Source organism: Morus notabilis, unplaced genomic scaffold (assembly GCF_000414095.1).
Source record: "Morus notabilis unplaced genomic scaffold, ASM41409v2 Scaffold705, whole genome shotgun sequence".
NCBI classification, from domain to species: Eukaryota; Viridiplantae; Streptophyta; class Magnoliopsida; order Rosales; family Moraceae; genus Morus; species Morus notabilis.
The window spans coordinates 20,500-44,570 of NW_010357938.1; the positions used below are offsets into that span (position 1 = coordinate 20,500).

At 35.1% G+C, this 24,071-nt stretch overlaps 3 protein-coding genes across 4 annotated transcripts; all 3 read left to right on the plus strand.

Annotated features, from left to right (window-relative positions):
• The first annotated feature begins 2,316 nt into the window (after positions 1-2,316).
• On the plus strand, positions 2,317-7,009 carry LOC21396946 (serine/threonine-protein kinase D6PKL1). Its single transcript, XM_010091087.2, has 3 exons — positions 2,317-2,532; positions 3,452-5,605; positions 5,930-7,009. Exons 2-3 carry the CDS (start codon positions 3,660-3,662, stop codon positions 6,771-6,773), a joined length of 2,790 nt encoding a protein of 929 aa, XP_010089389.1. The 5' UTR covers positions 2,317-2,532; positions 3,452-3,659; the 3' UTR covers positions 6,774-7,009.
• Positions 7,010-8,005: 996 nt separating this feature from the next.
• LOC21396947 (BTB/POZ domain-containing protein FBL11) lies at positions 8,006-18,890 on the plus strand. The gene is made up of 19 exons (XM_024177238.1): positions 8,006-8,258; positions 8,347-8,397; positions 8,490-8,610; positions 11,218-11,353; positions 11,606-11,655; positions 11,916-12,004; positions 12,082-12,187; positions 12,721-12,757; positions 12,851-13,002; positions 13,236-13,761; positions 14,364-14,633; positions 14,948-15,093; positions 15,460-15,804; positions 16,329-16,572; positions 16,837-16,892; positions 17,404-17,484; positions 17,909-17,953; positions 18,053-18,121; positions 18,451-18,890. Exons 1-19 carry the CDS (start codon positions 8,080-8,082, stop codon positions 18,622-18,624), a joined length of 2,877 nt encoding a protein of 958 aa, XP_024033006.1. The 5' UTR covers positions 8,006-8,079; the 3' UTR covers positions 18,625-18,890.
• Positions 18,891-21,706: 2,816 nt separating this feature from the next.
• On the plus strand, positions 21,707-22,901 carry LOC21396948 (protein BUD31 homolog 2). 2 transcript variants are annotated; one of them, XM_024177226.1, is made up of 3 exons: positions 21,707-21,827; positions 22,415-22,528; positions 22,639-22,901. In XM_024177226.1, the coding sequence occupies exons 2-3, from the start codon at positions 22,435-22,437 to the stop codon at positions 22,884-22,886; spliced, it is 342 nt and encodes a 113-aa protein (XP_024032994.1). In that variant the 5' UTR covers positions 21,707-21,827; positions 22,415-22,434; the 3' UTR covers positions 22,887-22,901. The 2 variants fall into 2 exon arrangements, with proteins under 2 accessions (XP_024032994.1, XP_010089391.1); XM_010091089.2 differs by having other exon boundaries at positions 22,427-22,528.
• The last annotated feature ends 1,170 nt before the right edge of the window (positions 22,902-24,071 follow it).

A 24,071-nucleotide genomic window follows, 5' to 3' on the forward strand; every position in this document is an offset into this window, starting at 1 on the left:
AGCTTTTTTTTCTAAAAAGAAATCTTTAAGAAAAAGAAAAAAGAAAAAATAAACAATTTTATGCATGAAAATTTTACTATTAATCTTGGAGTACTTGGAAATATTTTAAAAAAATAAAATAAAATGATAAGCTTAAAAAATTGATTAGTAAACAAATATAAATACAAGCGAAAAACAATAGCAAAGAAAATTTAACATACCTCTTCATAAAAAAAATTAACATACTTCATGTAATTTTTTAGAATAATGATTGAAAGGTGGAAATTAGGGTTTTGTTCTAGATTTTTGAAATGGAAATAATTTATAATTATTAATATGATATTGGGGGTATGTGGAGAGAAAAAACCCTCTATCATTGCTTTCCATTTTGTAATAAAATTCAATTATATAATTAAATCTATTATCTTTTTTGTCATTTTATTTAATGGTGTTTTTGTAATTAGAAATTTTTAATTTAAGGGGGCTGTGAAGAGTAAAAATGAGTGCATATAGAACCATTCATACCTAAATAAGAAAAAACCATGGTATGCTAAATAAAGGCTCAATCTGTTAAAGGTAATCTTGATAAATACCTTTTAAAAGTGTATGCATAAGAATTTATACTTTTTACTCTTAATTTAAAATATTTTTAATTAAATAATTACACTAATAAAAAGATATTTATTAAGAATAAAGAGTAAAGATTTATACTTATACACATTTAAAAGTAAATTTTCTATTTTATTTATTTATTTTTTAACATGGCTGTCTTTTTAAGGGGAAAAGAATCACCGGTCTAAATCAAAATTATGAATGAGTGACGTTTTTGATTCATAATAAATAATGCTTTGGCAAATGAATACTTATAATATGGTTTACCCTTTCCAATCATTCTATTTAGATACAACACGTCTAACTTAGTAAACTTACACGTATTTGACATGAACATGGATATAATATTTGGCATTGTTTTTGTTTTTGATTAAGAAGCACCACGTTTTCTCCTTTATTTATTTATTTATTTATTTTTTTTACAATTCTTAGTCCTTTCACGAAGACTCAAATCAAATGTCAACAATTTTTAAAAAAAGTCTAACAAGCCTTATTCAAGTCAGCTATTCTCTTTTTCAGCTGCAAGAAAAACTTCCTTCATTAGCAAATAATAATTGCAGTAAGTGTACTTTTATGGTAGGATTTTATATTAGCCACGGTGGCTCTTAACTCTGATTAAAATCACAAATAAAAAAAATACAACATATTTAGTTTTTGATATAAATTTAATAATTAAAAAGTAAAGATTTAGAGCCCGTTTAGTTGGAGAATTCGTTCTCTGATTTGAATTATGATTCATGGTTCGCTACAATATTTTCTCTCACAAAAAACACACGTAAATAAAAAATGATTCTAATATCACGGTTCTAATCTATGAACCAAACGGGCTCTTATTGATTTTGTAATACAAGCTGTTTGTTGACCATAATTCATCAACTCGGTTATCATACAAAATATATCGTGAATATATATAAATAATTTTATATTTTTTTATTTATTCATTTTTATCCATATTTAGAATATATAATATTATATTATGTCACCGTAAAAAGAGTTTAGAAGAAGTTGTTAATAATAGATTATCGAGAAAAATAAATAAAAAAATTTCAAATTTAAATTTAAAAATCTTTTTCAGTATGCCAACAAATCGATAAATTAAGTTTTTTGTTTGTCATATATGTATAAAATTACATAAAAATTAAAAAATATGCATATTTAATGGTTAAAAAAATATGATATGTCACGACGTATCAAAAAATCTCTCAAAAATTTAAGAGTTGGTCAGTTTATTTTTTAGGTCATACAGTGAAAATCTCCTACTAATAATTAATAATAATAATAAATAAATAAATAATTAAACAAATTCCCATATGCATATGCTTTAATAATTTCTGATAACTCAAGCTACCAAGTAAAAATGATTGCTGGTGATTACAGAGGTTAGTTGTGTTAGTTGGAGACAATTGAAGCGACATTTGACCAAATAACCAACTCAGTAAATATATAATTCAATTCCCACTTTTTTTGACAGTAAGGATTTCTGCTTTATTTCTCCTTAAATTTCACAATTAATAATTGCAGATATAATTAGATTTGGATAAATAAATAAAAATTTTGAAAAAGTTTCGTAGACAGTAATAATTGGCCGAACACATTTTCATTAAATCCATTTTTATTTTGCCTCGGGTCCCACGGCATATACAGTGGGTCCCACTAGCTACACAATAATCAGAGCCCAGTATGGAGAGAGAAAAAACAAAGCACACTACAGAGAAAAGAGTTCAGAAGCGGTTTTTTCTCTCATCCCATTTACAAGTCTAGAGAGAGAGAGAGAGAGAGAGAGAGAAGCTCAAACCCCCAAGCTATCGTTCGTCCTCCACATTCCGCACCTAGGGTTTTGCATTTTCCTTTCTCTGATTCGGTGATTCCTTCCTCCTTTTCATCGCCCTCCGGAGGATTAATCTCGCCTTCAATGAATCTCCTCAGCTCGGCCAATTTCAGGTACTGTTCGTCTCTCCGATCTGCTGTCTCTTCCATTTCTCGTGTAAATGTGAATCTTCAAAGTTCTTTCTTCTCCAGATTTTCAGCTTTAAGATCTTGTTTTGTTCGTTTGAGCTCAAGTTTGCTTCTTTGTAGCCAAGTTGTTTGTTTTTCATGGTTTGAATTTGATTGAGCTACTGGTGTTTTGCCCTTGGGAAATTCTTGTTTTTGTTTTGTTTCCGCTTGTTCGTTGGGGATTTTAGTGAAAACATGGGTAATTGGCTGGCACGTGTGAAGCGAATCTGTCAAAGAAGAGCTTTTTCTTCTTCTTCTTCTTTTTCTTTCTGAGTTTGAGTTCTCTGCGGGGGCTTCAGATGCATTCATACATTATACCAGGAATTTTTCGTTATAAAAATGTACCTCAAAATTGTTTTTGTTTTTTGTTTTGTTTTTCTTTTTCAATCTCGCGTGATTTTGGGAGCATAATTCATTCTATTTAGTTGTTAAACCGTGTCTACCCAGATCTCTGTTTGTACTTTGTAGCTTGAATAAGAACAAATTGTAAAGATTAAGGAAGTCCAAATTTTTTGTCTTCGGGCGAACTGTTTTGTCGTTCAAATATTCAACGCTATAATATTTCGAATGTTTGTTTGTGTGCGTTACTTTGATATAGCATTGTAACTTGAAAGGTTCACGTTGTGTTTAGCCCTGAAGAATGGGCAAATGCTAAATTTGTGGAATAGTCCTTTTCAGTCTTGTATTGTTGTATTGAAATCTGCATTTTGTTCTTTTATAAATGCCTGATAGAAGATATTCGAGTGGCTTATGCGATACATTGTTTTTCTTCAATGGCAATTGTATTATGGCTTTCCATTTTTCATTTTGTTGTTTTCATAAAGTTTGAGTTGGTTATGCGTCTCTACTTTTGTGATCTTGTCAGGGTTTGAATCTGTGTTCACTCATAGATCACTGAGTTACTAATGTCAGCAAAGAGCAATTTCGAGTGCACTCGTTTGGAGTTTTTGTATCTTGGAATTTCTTAAGTGAATGGTTCCAGAAGCAATATTTATTGTAAATTTTCAGGATTAGCTCATACTGTCGTCCAGTTCTGCAATTGAATAACTTAGACAAAGTGGGTCTTTGTGATAATGGGTTCATTTCCGGGTAGTTCGGAAATTGTTGAAGCAGAAGACGAGCCGAGTTCAAGTCAACGTGGCAAAGGAATATACCAACTAAATTCAGGATTGAGTGTGAGAGGCAAAAATGAGAAGCTTCCTGTGCTACAACTGGGATACAAGGATTCTCTGGAAGATGATATTAATAAGCTCTTTGAGGCGATCAATCTCAAAACGTCAAAGGGTTTGGGTCTCTCACACCAAGCAGCATCTAGCCCTTTGAATAAGAATGCCTCAAAGAAGCCAATTACTATGGGGATGCCTCGCTCACCAGGGAATGGGAGTTCTGAGCCGGTGAATTTGAAACAAGCATTAAGGGAGCTATCCCTTACTAAAGCATCGGAAATGGCTGCGATGAAACGTTTATCAAAGATGACAAGTTCTCCTGCAGCCTCTGAAGCTGGAAGGATCAAGACATTGTACAATTCAGTTGTACTCGAAGCAAGTAAGTCTGGCCCTCTCTCTGTTGAAGGCAGGGGAAATATGGTTGAGATATCTCTGGTGCCAGAAGAAAGCCTATCAAATGCTTTGGACAGGAGGCCTGAGCGTCTTCAAATGTCCAAGATGAAGTCACCAAACCAAAGTGTTGATTCTTCTCCTCGATTTGCTACAACGCAAAATGTCAAGGGTAATGTCCCAGTTCCAAGTGAAAGTACTTCTACAACAAAGAAAGTTGGAATTCAATCAATACAGTCAAAGATGGTGCAAAAAGAGAAGCTCTCATCTGAACCTTCTCCATCCTGTTCAGATCATGGTGGTGACATTTTAGAATTAGTAGAAGATGTTACTGCCAGGCAGCAAAACATTTCTGGAGCTTCATCAAAAAGAAATGAAGGTATTTCCACACCAAGCAAAGTTGGGACTCAAACAATAAAGTCTGTGCTGGTGGAAAAAGAGAAGCACACACCAGAACCTTCTCCATCTTCTTCGTATCATGGTGGAAAATCTGTAGAATTGGTTGAAAATGTTCCTGTTTCGACCAACTTAAGAAATAAGGCATCAGGTCCAAAGGCAGGACAGAAAGTCAGGTTACATGCAGTATCTTCTTCATCTAGCTTAGTCGGCAGAAATAGAGTAAGCAAGCTATCCAGAAATAATCCTCGCTTGGTGAGATCGGTCAGCAGAAACAAGAATAAGAGGAAAGTTAAGCCGGATTTAAGTTCTACTGGTACGTCTACTGGATTTAACGAAGCAGATACAAAGTTAGATCCTGCTACAAGTCAGCTGGTTTGTGAGAGATGCCAATGTACCTTGAAGAATGCAACTAAAAGATTTGGTCAAGTATCCTTGGCACCTGAATCGAGCAGTTTCAATTCTAAGGTAAACTCAACTAATGTTCAGTCCAATGCAAACAAACCAGGCTTCACATCTGATGGCCGTGCTAGAAGTGGAGCTGCAGTCACGAAAATGAAAAAGAACGTGAAATCAAGAGAACAGGCAGAGTTCTCACAAAGCAGCCAAGGCGAGTACAGTAGTAGTACAACTATGAGTGATGAAAGCACTCTGAGTGGGTCCAGTTGTGGCAACAGGCCTCACATGTCAAAAGATGTGAGGTGGGAAGCTATCCGGCATGCTTGGATGCAGGATGGAGTCCTGGCCTTGGACCAATTCAATCTTTTAAAGAAGCTTGGTTGCGGAGACATTGGTACTGTTTATCTTGCAGAGTTAATAGGTACCGATTGCCTATTTGCCATAAAGGTCATGGACAATGATTTTTTGGCTAGAAGAAAGAAGATGCCTAGGGCTCAAACCGAGCGAGAAATACTGAGGATGTTGGATCATCCCTTTCTCCCTACGCTGTATGCTCAGTTTACGTCGGATAATCTATCGTGTTTGGTTATGGAGTACTGTCCTGGTGGAGATCTGCACGTCCTTCGGCAAAAGCAGCCTAGCAGGAACTATTCCGAAGCAGCAGCAAGGTACAACTCCATATGACCTTAGCGTTTCTTTGGATGCTGTCGGGATATTGCATATATATATATATATATATTTCCTGGAAATATAGCCATGATTGACCCATTCATATACTGGATTAAGAATATCACGTTCTTGGGGCCGCTAAATCTAAGTTGTCTCTTATATATGCTTCTATCCTTATATACTAGAAACTAAAGGCAAAATCAGGCCAACTAAATTGTATCACGCAATTGAAAGTTCTTTTCAGTCATGTATTCCCATATGAGCTCATTCTAATCTAATCCTATCTTCTTTTATTTTTTTTATTTTTTATTTTTTAAATTCAGGTTTTATGTTGCTGAAGTCCTCCTCGCTTTGGAGTACTTGCACATGCTTGGCGTTGTCTACAGGGATCTGAAGCCAGAGAACGTTCTTGTCAGGGAGGATGGTCACATTATGCTCACAGATTTTGACCTCTCACTCCGTTGCACTGTCAGTCCAACTCTCCTAAAATCTTGTTCGGATATCGAGCCTGTTAGGAGGTCTGGTCCCTGTACAGATTCGAGCTGTGCCCAGCCTTTCTGCATTGAACCGCCCTGCCAAGTCCCATGTTTTAGCCCGAGATTCTTACCAGCCCCTGCAAAAACAAAGAAGATAAAAAATGACCTGGCAGCGCAGATCAGATCGTTGCCACAGCTTGTGGCTGAGCCTACAGATGCGCGGTCCAATTCCTTCGTGGGGACCCATGAGTACTTGGCTCCGGAGATCATCAAAGGGGAGGGTCACGGAGCTGCGGTTGATTGGTGGACGTTTGGAATATTTCTTTATGAGCTGCTATACGGAAGGACGCCTTTCAAAGGTGCCAACAATGAAGAAACGCTAGCAAATGTGGTGTTGCAAACCCTTAAATTTCCGGACACCCCACTTGTTAGTTTCCAGGCAAGGGATCTCATAAGAGGACTGTTGGTAAAGGAGCCCGAGTATCGGTTTGGATCAGAGAAGGGGGCTGCGGAGATCAAGCAGCACCCGTTCTTCGAGGGCCTGAACTGGGCACTTATACGATGCACCAATCCACCAGAAGTGCCAGAGTTTTGCGATTTTGAGATCCCAAACTTGGTCCCTCCAGAAAAGCAGAGCAAGTTTTTAGAGTGCAAAGCCACGGGAGAGCTTCTGGAGTTTGAGTTGTTTTAGGTGGCAAAAACAAGAAGGAAAACCGTAAGATTTTGGGACCTCTTTTTCCATTGTTGTAACTTATAATGTAAATGTGGTAGTTCATACTGTGGCAATGCTTTGTCAATCGAGAGGCGTAGAGAGATATTAGTCCCAAGTTCTAGTATTTGATACAGGAATTAAGCAACTTCACGATGTGACACGGCTCGAGTGTACAAAAACGGCTTTGCAAATTGAGTAATCTCTCTCTCTCTCTCTCTCTCTCTCTAAGAAAAACTAATGCAAGTTGGTTAACTTCGTTTCCAGATGCTCAAAGGTCAAAATTACGGCACTAAAAGCTATAAGATAAGAAGTAATTCGTATAAATATTATGCACTTTTAGAAATCACAATAAAATTATGAAAAATGTTAGTAATTAAACAATATGTGAATTTGATTTGAAAGTTATATCAAATTAACAGAAGCGGATGAAAAAAAATGGAGAATTTTATGGTGGATTATGGAAAATAAGTTTTGACTCATCAAATTAATTATTTACATAATTTATATTGACCGGTTAAAGGATTATATTTTCATTCTTTTGAAAAGCTGAAGAGGATAATTTTGGGACAATTTAAAAACATATATAATACTTTAAATTATAAAAAAGTTAAAAGACAAATGTGATATTTAGCTAGTTTTTGATAGTTCTGATTGTTAAAGTATAAAACTATTGTTAGTCCACCTCTTAACAGCTTAAACTTTTGAGATGACTTGGTAAAATAACATGGTATCAGAGCGGGAGATTCTGAGTTCAAACCCCCGTAATTGCACTCTTTATCCCCATTTAAAATTATCATCATGTGTTGAATTTTTAATATATCTCAGGTTTAAATATTCACGTGTTAGGTTTATTAAAGTATAAAATTATTGTTAGTTCACCTCCTAACAGCTTAAACTTTTGGGATGACTTGGTAAAATAACATGGTATCAGAGCGGGAGATTCTGAGTTCAAACCCCCGTAATTGCACTCTTTATCCCCATTTAAAATTATCATCATGTGTTGAATTTTTAATATATCTCAGGTTTAAATATTCACGTGTTAGGTTTATTAAAGTATAAAATTATTGTTAGTTCACCTCCTAACAGCTTAAACTTTTGGGATGACTTGTTAAACTAACACTGATTGTCTTATTGACAGTCTTGATTTTTCACCATTTCTCAACAAAAGTCAAGACTTGATAGTATTGATTGCTAAATCCTCTTATTAATTTTCCACTTTTCCAAATCAAAGCGATGAAGTAAATAGAATAATTCTTTCACATACATGAGCGACCAAATTTAGCTCATGGCTTCAATTTCAAGCTCCGACAACGACATCATCGCCATCGCGATTACTGATTCCGATCAAATCGGATCGGAAACCGCCATCGAAGAGGTTTCAATCTCAACCACACAGATCGAAACCTGGGATTTGCCTTCAATCCTCCGTTATCGGCGAGTGAAAGTTCAAGCGCATCGGAGCAGGCGAGTGTGCGCCTTTCATTTTCTCGCTCTCTTTTTCTATTTGGTTCCGTTTGTTTCCTCCGAAATGAGCGAGAATCTTGTGTTTCAGGCTTGTCGAACAGTCTTCGTATTTCCATGGGATGCTCAATTGGAGCTTCAGGTAAAAATAGGGAATTGTACGTATTTTGTTCAAGAAATTATTGACGAATCCAAAACTGAATCAAAATCATGGAATTTTGATTGATTGTGCAGTGAATCACGGCTGGATCAGATTTCGATCGAGTGGGACTTGGAAGCGTTTTTGAATGTTCTTAAGTGCATTTATGGCTGCCCAATTGACATCACCGGCGATAATTTCTTGGCATTTTATGAGGTAAACAATTGAATGGCTTTTACTCGTATACATTTTCAGAACAAACTCCGGCGACGGAGTGATTATTAGGGTTTTACTGGGGATGCAGTTTTGTAGGGGGGAAGGGGGACACTGCAAACTAATTTTTAAACGATAACATCTTGGGAACATTCTAGGTAAGCGACAATGTAAATACACGAAACGGATTTCCAAAAAAGGAAAAGAAGAAAAGAAATATTAACAAACGACATCGTCATAGTAAAACGACAATATTTTGAAAGTAAACTAACAAACGACAGTAAAATTTAAACGACAACCTTTATAAAATAGATCTATCAGCAATACTAAAGCCCAATATCTTTTTAAGGTTTTTTTTTTGTGTGGCCTTTTTTTAGTTTTTGTTTCTTATTCTCTTTCTTTTCCTCCCTTTAATTTTAATATATATTCAAATATATCCTCATTTAATACTTTCTCACAATTATCTAAACTATTATTTTTCTCCTAATAAACATTTTTTTTCCTGGCCCTCAACTTTCTTTATTACATCTTTTGCCTTTATTTTCTATATATTTTCAAATATATCCCCATATACAACATTACTAAGGTTAAATGGGTTTTTTTTGGGCTTTGTAACTGTAGACGTGCTTAAACATAAGTTAATATTGAATTTATACGATATTGGACCTTTGTTCATCCTTATTATCTGCATTTAAACCATAGAATCAGGCTTCATGGAAAACCTTTATACTGAAAACAACTTAGCACAATCATAAAGAACAATCAAATAAAGCATAAAAAATGTAAAGCAAATAAAGTAAATGAGGTTGAGATCCGTTTATTTCATCGATTTGAGTTTAGAATTCGAGTTTTATTACAGTAAAAAGTTCTCAGAAACAATCACATATAACTTTTTTACTACAGTAAAAGCTCTCACACAAAGTCAAATATCAACTCAAATTAAAAATTTAAATTAACGAACTAAACAAGCCCATAATAGTTCACTCCAATTGAGAGCTACATCCATTGTGTTCTTCACTATACGGATGATGTTGATACAAAATTCAGAATTACACTGCTTTCCTCTCCTGAAACACTCTGAAAATAGAAATATAAGCCTGGGTCGTAACCTCTTTCTCAGAGACATGAAGTCCCTATTTATTGATCTCTTTCCCCCTAACTTCTACTGTCGTGGGCCTTTACCATTGATCGGACGATCATGATTATTTCTGAATTTATTTTATTATTATTATTATTATTTATTTTGTTTATTTTTTAACTGATATGTTCTCCAATTTGTCCATTTTGAAGCTGTATTGCATTAAATTTATGATGCTACTCAGATTAAAATACTATAAATAATTAGAATAAAAAATAAAAATAAATAAAAATACATTAAAATAAATAAAATCGCATGAAATTAAATAAAAATAAATTAAGAAAAATAAAATAAAACTAATTTAAAACACAATAAAAGAAGTTAAAGTCGTTTTTTATTGTCTTTAGCTTAAGAAAATTGTCTTTAGCAATTTATATGATTGCTATTTTAAATGAATCATGCGCGTGTCTCTCTATCCGATGGTCGTAATAATTTCTGAATTTATTTTTCATTATTATTTGTTTATTTTTAACGGATTTGTTGCCCTTTTATACATTTTAACACCGTTTCGCACCAAATTTGCGATGCTATTCACATACAAATACTATAAATAATTCAAATAAAAAAATTAAACAATAATGCACTAAAATAAAATAAAATCATGCCAAATTAAATAAAACAAAATATAACTAATTTAAAACACAACAAAATAAATTAAAATCTTTTTTTTTTTGTATTTTACTTTAAATCTTTTTCCTTTTTTGTCTTCATTTCTTTTCTGTCCTTTTTAAAAAAAAAACAACCAATTTGAATTACCGCTATTTTAAGTGAATTACACGCGCTAAAGACTAGTAATTAAAAAGGAAAGCAAACGACTTAAAAACGGCAAAATCTACTGAGGCTAACTCTACTACCTGACAACATCATCGAAAAGTCGACAAACGACATCATCGTAGGTAAATGGCAGCGTCTTATGAAAGGACGAGAAGTTAAAATCTAAACGACAATGTCTTAAAAGTAGCTAACGACAATAAAATCTAAACGACAACCTTTATGAAATAAATAATAAAAAAATCATTAAAAGAAAGCAAACTACACGAGGAGGACAATTTGTGGGAGAAATGAGGATAACTTTACCAACGACAATAAGTTGAGGACAATAAACTGAAAAGGACAATGTATCCTACAGACGACAATAATTCAAAAAACAACGGCAATGAACAAACGACAATGCCCTTACACAAGCGACCAGCAATGATATGTTAAAATAACAATAGCCTTAGAAATGAGAAAATTTAATACAAACTGGGACACTTTTGTAAGCGACAACCAACAACATCATCTTTAGGAAACGACATTGTGGTATGAGACGATAATTTTGATAAACGACAAAGTTAATTAAATATCATCTGTCTAGACACGACATTGGCATATCAGAGATCTAATACTCATTAGCAAGCAGTAAAAATGTAATGGAAAAAGTGAACATGTATTACAAACTCGCCTAAAATGTTAATGTAATAAATTTTCAGGGTGCGCTTTATTTTGGAGTCAAGTTTCTTCTTGAAAAGTGTAAAACCTGGTTTTCTGAGGCAGCATCATCTATCGTGATACCCCAAATACCATTGGATAATCTGATTTCCATTTGGAACTTTGGTATCAAGTCTGGTGAGAATCTCTTTGATCTCAATTCATCCTAGCATTTGATAAAAATAAAAAAGAATTTAATATTATACCCATCTGGGGCTAGCCCAGATGGTGGGGAGTTTGGGTATTAGGTCCCAGGTTCAAAACCTGGGGGGGTTTGTGCCAAAGGGGGCTTTCAAGAAAAAAAAAAAAAAAACTAATATTATAAAGGTTAGAAAAGTTGTTATTTGTTATGATATCTGGTCTAATGGAGACATTTAAAATGCATTGCAGGGAATGATTTTCTTTTAGAATCATGTGGAAGCTATCTTGCAAAGAATTTTGTACGTGCCCAAACTTTGATTTCTGCACTTTTTAGATTCACTATCCAATTTGTAGTGATATTAGTGTATTCCATAATTCATACAGTGAGGTATTCAATGAATTCTTATTACTATGTGAGTTAGTATATATACTTAGCACGTGTGGCTAATGTTGTTGAAATACAAAGATTCCCAACATATTACATCAATAGGGTTATCAATCTAGTATGGTAACCTCTTCTTATGCTAATTGAAAGTGACAGTTAACATTGTCTCTGCAGATGTGGGCCATCTCTCGTAAATCTTTTGTAGATATCCCATACTCTTTGTTGGTAATTTGTATAAGGCACCCTCATTTGACAATGGAAAGGTAGTTATTTTTGCAATAGCATGATGGAAATTCCTTTAACATATTTGGAATTCTAACATTTTGGGGGTCTTTTACAGTGAGATGCATCTTTGTGATGCGCTTCTTATCTGGCTTGATGCTAACACAGGAGACTCTGACGGCTTGAGCAGCACAGAAACCAACTATAGTAGCATTCTAAAACAGGTACATTGATGTTTCAATATATTGTCTTGTGTAGGCCATTGTGGTGAGGATATAATAAATCTAAGATAGATCAAGAAAGAAGTTTAATTGGTATGTCTGTACCACAAATTTGAATTCGGGTTGTTGTGCATGGTTGGTGTGGTGACAGGTGGGTGTGGTCTTGTCTTCCTAATAAATACAATGATTGTTGGAGTGAAGTTTTCCTTTTGGAGAAGTACACATGCTCAGATGGGAAAAATCCGTGTAAATGCAGTTCTCTTACTTTTTGCTTGCATAAACTAGGACAAGCAGGATATGTGGATTAGTTGTTATCATAGGTTCAGTAGTAGTAATACAACTTGAAAAAATGTGATAAGATCTTATTCATTTGAGCTGATGGAAAGGAAGGAAACTTTCACTATACAAAAATTGATGTATTGACCTTTCACAATCCTGAAAGATAAATAAAAAACCAGTTTCAGAATTGAATTTGCAATTGTCCAAAACTAAACTTAAAAGGTTGTCACATTTTCAATCTTATTGGTGTTGAGCAGATCCATCTGAGCCTTTTACCACTGTGGTTTACTGAAGGTATGCTTAATTTCTGAATGTTTTGTTCAGCATTGCCAAAAGCGAATTTTCTTCATTCTTTGCATTAACGATATCTATTGGGACATTTTCCAGGAAAAAGAAGATCTTGCCATTTCTCCAAGCTTGCTGATGAGAGCATTATTTCAGTTTTCAGACTACTTAAAGTTCCACCCACTGACTCAATACATTTCCTGGAGGATGGCGACTTTAAGGATACCAGAATACGACTAACTGAACATTCTAAGGTATTCATGTTATTTTCCTGCATTTTTCTTGTTGAGGATCATTCAGCACTTCCTGGTATAAACTTATTTCTTATTTTCAAAGAATATCCAAATATTTCAAGGGTAATTGTGATACTTCTTAATTCGCAGGAAGTAGTAGTCTCTCTGTCCTCCCAAAACTCTTTGCTGAAAGCCTTTGATACAAGCCTCAGGATTTGGTTCTCATAGTTTTACTTGGTTTATCCTCTGTGCAGACAATGAACCTTTCAAGTTGTATACAGATAACGTCAGCAATGCTACTCTTGTCTCTGCTTCCTTCTACATACAGTACAGATTCCAAGCTAAGAAAAAACATTAAGCAGTTATTGGTTAAGCTTGAAAGCGTTGACAGGTATCTCAACCCAGTTTCACATGGATTGTTGCCAATGTTGTCTTTTAAAGCAGTAGAGGAAGTGAATATTTCAAAGTGTGGAAGATTGCATCTTCAAGCCTCAATTGAATGTTTCTCCATGTCATTCCCATCATTGAAAATACTGAAGGCAGCTTATTTATTGGACTTCAATATAAAAACTTTGCGTCTGTTGGTGCAGAAATGCCCTACGATCCGTGAAGTTGACCTTACCCTTGATACTAGTCCAGTCATATCAGAACAAGTTTCTGATAATTTCGTAGTTACTGGTGATAAACCCGTGGCTGTGGATAAGTCATCTATTTATAAGTCTCATCTGATGCTGTCAAATATCACAAAACTCATACTAGAGGGCCGTAGTGAGCTTTGTGGTGAGATGCTTTTCTATCTACACTTTATTGTTACCCAATATATTAATGTTGCAGTAACGTGAGCGAAAAAATTGCACTCAATAGTTTCACATAACTATGTCAAGACAAGAAGGTGACTACCTATTATTTGTTAAAAATTGTACCAGAAGTTGGTAGAAAAGTATTTGTAACTTTCAGCTACATTACCGGGCATTGAATATCCTCCCTAAAAGTGGTAACTAGCAGTTAATATAATACATTAGTAAGTTCGTTGGAAGCTTCCGTTGCACAACATGTTTGTGGTGCTGAAGTGAAATAGATTTGGCTCACAAATGGCATCATATTGATGATAGCATATGGGTCCTCAAATCTTGCAAAAATGTAAGCAATGCTGGTGAACAGTGTTAATTTTTCTTTTTAATTGAAGGTTATCTAATATTAGCTTCTATTTTAAAAGTTTTCATTGGTTGTGTGGGAATGGGAAAAAGAAAATTGCATAGCATGTATATACCACTAAATAAATGAGTTTTCAATATTTGTTTTTCTGTTCTTTCGGTTGCAAAAATCTCTTGATTTTCTTTTTTGACCATAACTTTAACTGTTATTCATATCCTTATTTCCAGATTCAGATCTCCTTCATATCTCAAAATTCTGTATCTACCTACAGCACCTAAACGTTAAAGGGTGTACTGGATTAACAGACGTTGGCATATCAACTCTTATACAGAGACAGCATGTTACTCTGCAATCGATTCTAGTCTGCTATACTTCTTTTGGATTGAATTCAGTTCTAGCTCTATGCTCTAGCTCTCATGGTACAGATGATACTTCTGCTCACTTTCCAGAGTCTATGGCATTCAATCTCCAGACACTGCATATTGGGGGCTGCAAGTGTAAGTTTCATTTTCTTTGCTATAAGCGCTGTTTTCCAGGCAAACTTTCAACTGTTTTAAAAGCATTGAATTGCAAGTCTCACAACAATTTAAGAAGAGGAAGAAGTGAGCATTTTTTATTTATTATTTAAAGATGATTTTTTTTTTTTTTTTTTTTTTTTTTTTTTTTTCAGAAGGCTTTCAGTCTGAACAATTACAGTCAATTAGGATGGTTCTTTTTTTTCTTTTTTCTTTTTTTTTTTCCTTCCTCTAAGTTTGGTGAATTCGTGAATTTAACACTTAAATTCATGGGACCTTATGATCAATCTTTTTAGGTGTTGATGAAACCTCTCTTCTAAAGCTTCTGTCTCAAACACGAATGCTGAAGAGTCTTTGCTTGGGGGACACTCACCTCACAGACCGCACACTGTATAGTCTTGCTGGTTCTTCCTTGGAGATGCTTGATGTTTCTAATACTATGGTTAGACATCGTTTATACTAGAACCTGATACCGTAGTTTCCAGGGAGCGATTGGAAATATCACCTGCTTTTCACGTATTGTCATGTGGGAAGTTGTCAAGGGTCATAAGTTTTTCAGATATCGGCTAGTTCAATCTGCTAATAAAAAAAATATAGAAGTGAGCGGTTAGATGCTTAAGTAGCCTCCAAATGTTTCAACTGAAACAAATAATGGTGAAAGAAAAACTGATTTATGATGCATTTGACTGACAATAAATGGCAAAATTGTCCGTGTCTTTTTCCACTTCTCATTTCAACTGTGTCATTGAATGCCATTAAATGGAAATGGAGCTTTTCAAGCCAATGACAGTGTCTTATAAGTTTTCAGGTCTCTGGAGCTGCTGTAGCACACGTAGTCTATGGGAACCCCGGTTTGAAGTGTTTGAGAGTGAAGGGTTGTAGAAATTTGTGTCAAAGGGAAAGTAATACTGGAGAGGGAGAAATTTCTTCCTATTTTTGTGGAGAACTGGAGATGGCTTTAGGAAAAACTTGCAGATTGGAAGAACTTTCAGTTGGATGGGGATTTTCTCACTTCTCTATTGAAGCTCTGAAAGCTGCAATTACATCACTAAGGGAGATAACTGTCAGCTTGGGTGGATCATTGGGTGAAGGTGCTCTTATACAACTACCTACTGCTTGTCCTAGTCTACAGTCCATAGTTCTTCAATTTCAGGTATTACTCATAAACAACGTTTAAGCTACTTCCAAGTTTTCTGTTGACAAAATAAAGACCAGCATTTGCTTCCCTGCATTATTGGTGTCTCATTGTTTAGGCTGGTTATTTACAGACCATTTTGCTTGCTTTTCTCCCAAATCAGTTATCAGGTCTTGTGTGATGAAGAGTGAATTATTGAGTTGCTACCTTGGTTAACTAGTGCGCACGAATTCTTAGTACCCATGTGCAAGCATTGTTTTCCAGTGCTATTACTTGGTTATATTGGATTAATTGATTAGTTTCTTTACATCCCTCCTTAAGAGTTATTAAGGCCTCGTTCATTTCACCGATTCGAGTTTTAATTCCAATTTTGCTACAGTTAAAAGCTCTCACAAAAGTCGCATCTAACTTTTTTACTACAGTTACAAGCTCTCACATAAAGTCACATCTCAGCTTGAATTGAAAACTCGAATCGGTGAACTGAACGAGGCCTAAGTTTCTTTAGGGATCAAGTTTCATAGACTGACATCATTTCTTTACAGGTAATATCGGATGACATCATTATAAACATCATGGAAACTCTGAGGAACTTGCGAGTCCTAGCTTTATGTTACTGTTTTGGTGATATATCGATTTTAGGTTTCAAGTTCTCTATGCCAAATCTGAGAAAATTGCAGCTTGAACGGGTAACCCCATGGTTGACCAATAAAGATTTGGTTATTCTGATTCGAAGCTTTCCGAATCTAGTTGAGCTTGCATTACTAGGTTGTCCACATCTGAATTCAGGTTAGTGGTGGTTTTTACACAGGATACTATCATTATGTTTCCCTTGGTGATAAACATTACTGTAAACCTTCAATTTTATATCTCTAAAATTATCAATATACTTTATATGGTTGAGAAAACAAAGCTCCGGATGAACATTTTAATAAGAGATATCATATTCTTTTGCTTCATCAGTTTGTGGTTAAAGCAAATTTGAAACACCGACTCTTCAGGGCAATACACACTTTGCTATGTTATATATCTCATACTTTATCTTCGTTGCAGATTCTCAACAAATCATCTCACATGGATGGCCAGGCTTAGTTTCAATCCATCTGGAGGTTTTCCATCTACATATTTCTTATGCTTGGATACCAATTTCTGTCCCTTTTATTTATTCATTTATTTTCCTTCTGTATGTTCAAAGAGAATAAAGTGAAAAGCACTACTTAGAATATAATCTTAACGCTGAATATGTGGAATATAATTTCACATTAGCTCCAACAAACATAATTTAACCCTATCTACACTCACCAAAGGTATACACATGTTACAGGTTGTGTACATATTGTCATTTATAGGATAATCATCATTCTGCCACTGTAATATGTTGAAAGGCGTATCACTTTTTACAGTTGTTTTCCTTTTTGTTTATGGTGGATCCATCACGGCCTATTTTTAAACGTTGTATGCTCAAGATGGGTATTGGAATTAGGAAGTCAATTATTTATTTATTTTTTTTTATCAAAATGTTCAAGGGGTATTTAGTACATATTCTCATAAAACTTTGTTGAAATGCTTTCCTTTTAAGTAGTCATTAAAATTTTCCAATATGATTGATGATCTTGTCAGGAATGTGGAGAGGTTACAGCAAATGGGGTTTCTTCTCTTCTTAAGTGTGTGGCTCTTGAAGATCTGTTGTTGCGACATAATGTGAGACTTCTTTTCCACATAGGGGCTTGTGCACAACAATTAAAAGATTGATTGCTCTTATTTTATGTTCGTTGACCAAATATTCCTAATCATTCAGTTCTTGACATCTTTGTAGATGATGTACTTGTCTTCGTCTGTTCGTTGACCAAATACCCTAATCATTCAGTTCTTGACATCTTTGTAGATGATGTACTTGTCTTCGTTTAAGAGCATAAAAAGTCTTCTGTTTGGACATAATTCTCTTCCTTTTATAAAAAAAGATTATTAAAGATATGAGATTTATACCGTCTAGCCATGATTGGATAGCCGGATTTAGAGTCTAATTTTAAACCTTGAATATATATATATATATATATATTTTCCAAATGTTCCTTAATCCTTATGACTTCATTTTGCTGGGCTGGATTTTTCTTGCTTTATACAGGGTCCTGGGCTACAAAAAAGCTTCATTTGTTATGCTGCTTCAAAGGTAAATATAACATTATTATTTCACTTTTTTTTTTTCAATTACATGAATCAAGTTTATGAAGTAACATTAGTTATCATTACCCGTTTGCATTAAGTACAGATGCCATTACTTAGAAAAGTGTCGCTCGATTTTTGTGATGCAAGTGAAGGCTGCTTTGATGTTCCACCTGTAAGTTGCAAAAAACGAAAAGGTGTCTTGAAGTTTAGAGTAAGCCAGGTGTATCAATTCTTTTATCAACTTTTTCATACCGACTCACTTGGCAAGTGAATTGTCATCTTTACATTGGTAGATACAATTTTTTATTATCACTGAAATGTGGCAACACTTCAAGGATGACAATGCACTTATCACGTGATTCGGTATCAATAAGTTACGCCTAGCACTGAAGTTGTGTATTCTTGTGTTTTGACATAATATCCAATGTTGGTGAATAGTGTCCTTAGCTTCTGTTTCCGATTAAATGTAGTTCTTATAGTCTATTTTGTATGCCATCTTAGGATGATCAGAAGTGTTCCTTGCGTGCTGTGAAGTTAGCAAGATGTAAGTCAAGGGAATGTGGTTTAACTCTCCCATTTTTGGAGCCTCGTAGAAAGCCAGTTCACAAAGAGACGTTGGTGTTAGAATGGACCGGAAAAAATGTCATTAAAAAGGTGGCGAAGGAAAGGTTGTAGTTATTACAAGTGATGTGGAGCAACATGGACTCCTTTCCAATGTCTTCTCTGGTGATAGCCGAAGTTCAGCCATTGGCATTTTAAAACACAAAGGCGGAGCATTTCCAAGACATTTATGTTATGTTTGGTAGGATGGATAGAAAAGAGGAAGGAAAGAGAAGTAAAATACCTAGGTAAAGGAAGTAAAATGGTTTTCTCTCATGTTGTTTAGTAGAAGAGAAAGAAAAGTGAAAATAAAATATTAAATTTAAAGTATTTTACAATAATACCCCAATACAAATAAAAATTTGATGAATAGTAAAGGTTAAAATTGTTATTTTACATCTCATTTTTTTGTCTAACTTTTTCCCTCATCTTTTCTTTCCAAAGTTGGAAGGATTAAAAATTGGTAGGTCCCATAGATTTTTATTTTCCTTGCTTCCTCATTTCCTCTCTACCAAATAACCTAAAATTTCATTTTTCTCTCCAAAATTCTTCTTCTATTTTCTTTTCTTTCTTTTCCACCCTACCAAACACACTGTTAAAAGGGAAAACATACAGGAGAGGATGTTGTTGAGAGTAGTTGAATACTTGACATGTTGGAAAATATACAGGAGAGGATGTTGTTGAGAGTAGTTGAATACTTGACATGTTGGAAAATATACAGGAGAGGATGTTGTTGAGAGTAGTTGAATACTTGACATGTTGAATGCAGTTGTCGTACTTGTTATATTGTTTCTTAATTTGACAGGAAGCGTTGGTTTATACCATACTAGTGTTAGTATGTTGTCCCGCAAAAACATCCTCATTTTACTTTGACAAAGGTCTTCATTTGCATCTTTCGTTGCGTCCATATTGTATGCTGTTTTACTCTAGAACTCTTTGTAAAAAAAACAAAAATAAATAAGATTCTGGCAATATATATATTTATATATATCTATATATATAAAATATGTAGTGTTCTAAACCTTGTCCAATGTCAACTTGTTGAGAAGATTTCACTCCCAGTGCGGAATCGTGCCATGTGTTAGTACTCGCAATGGGTTTTGAGACTAAAGGGAAGTTCAAAGAAGAAATATTCATGCCGAATTAGGCCGCCCACCTTAACTGAGGAAAGCACGCACCTCAATCGAGGTCCCATATCGATATCAGGCCGAGGTTGAAGGAAATCACGGACCTCGATCAAGGACTCAGTCCAATGTTGTCAGAGAACTCCGACGCACTGAAATGGACCGAGTTCAAGAAAAAGATGGGAATGACATGCGTGAGGGGAAATGACCGTCCCAAAGCTAAGGCGCATGTTCCCCCTTTTCCAAAGAATGATATGACCACTAAAAACATGATGTGTGTAAAGTGATAACGGAATTGAAAGTGACATCTATCAAATTGGAAAATTTCCTAGGACTTTTCCGAGGAGGGAGTACCCTAAGGGAAACCCTAATCGGGTAAAGATCTATGATGTGTCATGATCAGAGGAAATAAAGAATATTCATCTGATCATGGCACTCACTCATAAATAGAATGTGATGCATTCTCCAGGAAGCTTTTCCTTGTACTCTCAAGCTGCTTTCTAAAATATCCTTCTGTCATTCTATTTCTGTTCATACATTTGCCTGACTTAAGCGCTCGGAGTGTCTTGCAAAAGACACTCCCTAACGTCCTCTACAAGCGGAGTGACTAGAAGAGGGAGCTGAGAGAAGTTGATCAGCCCGCAGAAAGTCAATGTTTGAAAGACCACACAAACACAACTATAGATTTTTCAAAAATAAAAACAAAAATTTTAAATTTGCTGCTATAACACAAAAAGGCTTTAGCATCAAACAACACAATGGAATTCGTAAACTTTCAAACGACACTTAGATGATATCATGATAATTGACATGTGATGTCGTTTTACGAGTTAAACGACAGCAAACTTATAAGCTGTAAATTACATTTTTTTTTAAAACTTAAACGACAAGAAGAAATACTATTACAAAAGAAAATCATGGTAAACTATGGACACAGTTTCATGACGTAAAGATTAAAGCACTTTCAAACCTTTAAAAAGTGCTTTTATGACAGAATTTTATAAACGACCGGAAACTAATACTTTCTTTCTTAGCAACATATAATTCTAAGAAGAGACGACCAGAAATTAAGAGTTTCAATGACAAAGAAAATGCACGTCTTTACAATCAAAATGAGAACGAACTTGTAAGCGATAAATGACATGTCGTTTTGGGAGTAATGGCAAAAGTAATAACGTCGTTTTCTCACTTAAACGACTACAAACTTTCAGAACAAAAACAATGTGTCGTTATTAAGTAATAATATACAGTACATGTCATTTGGTTAAAGAATCGACATTAACTTTTCTAAAAAAAAAAAAAAGAAAAAAAAGAAAAGACATTAAAGGCCCCGTTTATTTCACCGATTCGAATTTAGAATTCAAACTTTGCTACAGTAAAAACTCTTAAAAACAGTCACATCTAACTTTTTTGTTACAGTAAAAAGCTCTCACATAAAATCACATATGAACTCAAATTAAAAACTCGAATGAGCAAACTAAACGGGCCATAAACTCATTTATTGTCAACGACATGTCTTCTATTTAAATTAAGCGACAGCAAGTCGACAATCATAAACGGCGGCGATGTGTTCTTAAATTTAATTAAAAAACTTAGGTATTTTACATATTTACCCTTAAACTTATAGGATTTTATCGACTTATTTTCTAAATTTTTTATTTTGATATAATTTGCCATTCTAATTTTCAAAGCTATTATAATGTGGTTCATTTTACTAATTTTCTGATTTTTTGTTAGCTTTGTTAGCTTTTAGGATTGATAGTAGAGAATTGAAATATTTGTGTTACAGTTTAAATTGAGTATTGGAATCTTTATTTAAACTTGGTTTTATCACTAATTTAACACAGCTATTATCAAAATGGGCAAATTAAAATAATTTTACAAATTAAGGGAAGAGTCGGTAAAATTAGAAATTTAATATAAGTTTAGGGAGTAAATTGTAAAATGTCCAAAACTAAAATGCAAGACTTCAAAATATTGGGCATACTTTCTGAATAAAAACAAAATATACGGGATGAAAAGATAAAGAACCCTTTAAATAAGAAAACTGTTTTTCCGCTCCTCTTCTTTCTGAGCTTGGTTTTTCCAGAATTTTCTAGTAGCCGAAGGAGATCCGTGAGTAAACTCTGTCGTTCTCTTTTCGCCGGAAAATCTGTAAGCCTCTTTCCACTCTTCTTATATTTTTCTGCGTATATACATATACGATTCATACATATTGCTGTATCTAAAACCTTGTTCTGCAAAATCGAACTCGATTAGGGTTTTAAGGTTGAAGGAGCTAGTTCCTCGGATACTTTTCCTAATTATTCTCTTTTTTTTTTGTTTCATGTTGATGATTTATAAAGAAAAGTAGATGTCTTTACTCAGTATATAATGCACGTTACATGTTTGATTAATTGTTTATGACAGAATTTTTCTCCCAATTCAGTGATAGAAGAAAAATCCGTGATTTGATAACTTCGTATTCGTTTATTGTTGTTCTTTGATTACGTTAAATTGGTTTTTTGGTTGATTTTGAAATACAAACGAAACAGTACATTTTCCCCCCCTTGAATATAGAGGCCTTGAGTATTTAGTATTGTGATTTTTAGGATTTTTGGTTGATTATATGAGAAACACCAGTTTTTTTATTTTTTTTTATTTTTTGTTACCTTGAATATAGAGACCTTTAAGTACTTAATATTGTGATTTTTAAGATTTTTTCCCCCCTTCTAAATTTATTATTATTATTTTTTTCATAGTTTGTTTTGTAGATAGAAGAATGCCGAAAGTGAAGACAAATCGTGTGAAACACCCAGAGGGTTGGGAATTGATTGAGCCTACTCTTCGTGAACTACAAGCAAAGATGAGAGAAGGTTTGATAGTTTTCATGTTATTCACACTTAACTGAATGTGATTCTCTATATTTTTTGACAAGAAAATTGAGGTGACACTTTTTTTTTGTGAATTTCTATTTCTTGGGCAGCCGAGAATGATTCTCATGATGGTAAGAGAAAGTGTGAGACTTTGTGGCCTATATTCAAGATAGCACATCAGAAGAGCCGTTATATCTTCGACCTTTACCATCGGCGAAAGGAAATATCCAAGGACTTGTATGAGTTCTGTTTGGACCAAGGTTATGCTGACCGCAATCTGATTGCAAAGTGGAAGAAGGTTTGTCCAAAGTCTATATTTTATTTAATTCAGCCATCATTTGCAATAGTAGTAATGTAGAAATTGAAACTGTTTAGCCTTGCTCAAAGCGGTAATTTTTAGGTTTTAGGACCTAAAGGTGAATCTTTAAGTTTATGTGAAACTACCGCACTGATAAGCTCACAGACTAATAACAAATTGCAAGCACACTTCTACACATGAATATGAGTAAGTTCACTGGATCAATGGAATTAATTGGCAAAAAATGGGAAAGAATTACAGGATATGGGGGTTTTTGAGTGACCCCATGCACTCCCTCACTAACTTCAACTTTACACTTTTCTGATGCCCTTCTCACGTGTCCTCCCTCCCTACTTATTCGATCACATTTCCCTAGTTACAGACTCCAATGCAGCTAACTAACTAATAGACCTTTCCCTCTCTCAATCCAGCTCATCCTCTCGTGCCAACTCAGCCCCCTCCTAACCGTCCTGAGAAGTGTTCCCCTGTGCTACAGCTTCCATCTATTTCCCTGTCCCCACATGATCCTTCTCACGGAGTCTCTTCCGTACATAAGTGAATCGTAGGGGAGGCTTATCATTACCCCCGCCCCAAAGACGCACCTTGTCCTTAAGGTGAAAGTGAAGGTACTGTTGGTCTATTGCCTGATAGGACTCCCACGTGTCCTCATGGGCAGGTAAATTAGCCCAACGTATCAGGACCTCTAGGTCTGAGCGTCCCCCATGTACCCACTGGTGCACCCCAAGCAGGGCAGCTGGTTCTGCCTGCAGCTCCAAGTCCTTTGTGAGGTGTGGTGGCAAGGCGGAGACAGGCTGCCCTTGCCCAACAACACGGCGTAGTTGACATACATGAAACACCGGGTGGATAGCAGCCTCCGCTGGAAGGTTGAGGCGGTATGCAACCGGTCCCACACAGCTAATGATCTCAAAGGGGCCATAAAAATGGGGACTTAAACTTTTCATTGCGTATGCGCGCCAAACTCACCTGACGATAGGGGCGAAGCTTGAGATACATTGAGTCCCCCACGGTGAACTGGACATCCCGACGCTTGTTATCGGCCACGTACTTCATTTTCTGCTGGGCGCGAAGAAGAACGTGTCAAGGTCCAGCATTGCATCGCGGTCCATGAGGTGCTGCTCCACGGAGTCCACCGGAAAAGAGCCCGTGCCATAACACAACAGTGGAGGGGGAGCGCGGCCGTATACTGCCTAAAAGGGTGTGGTGCGGGTGGCTGTATGAAAAGAG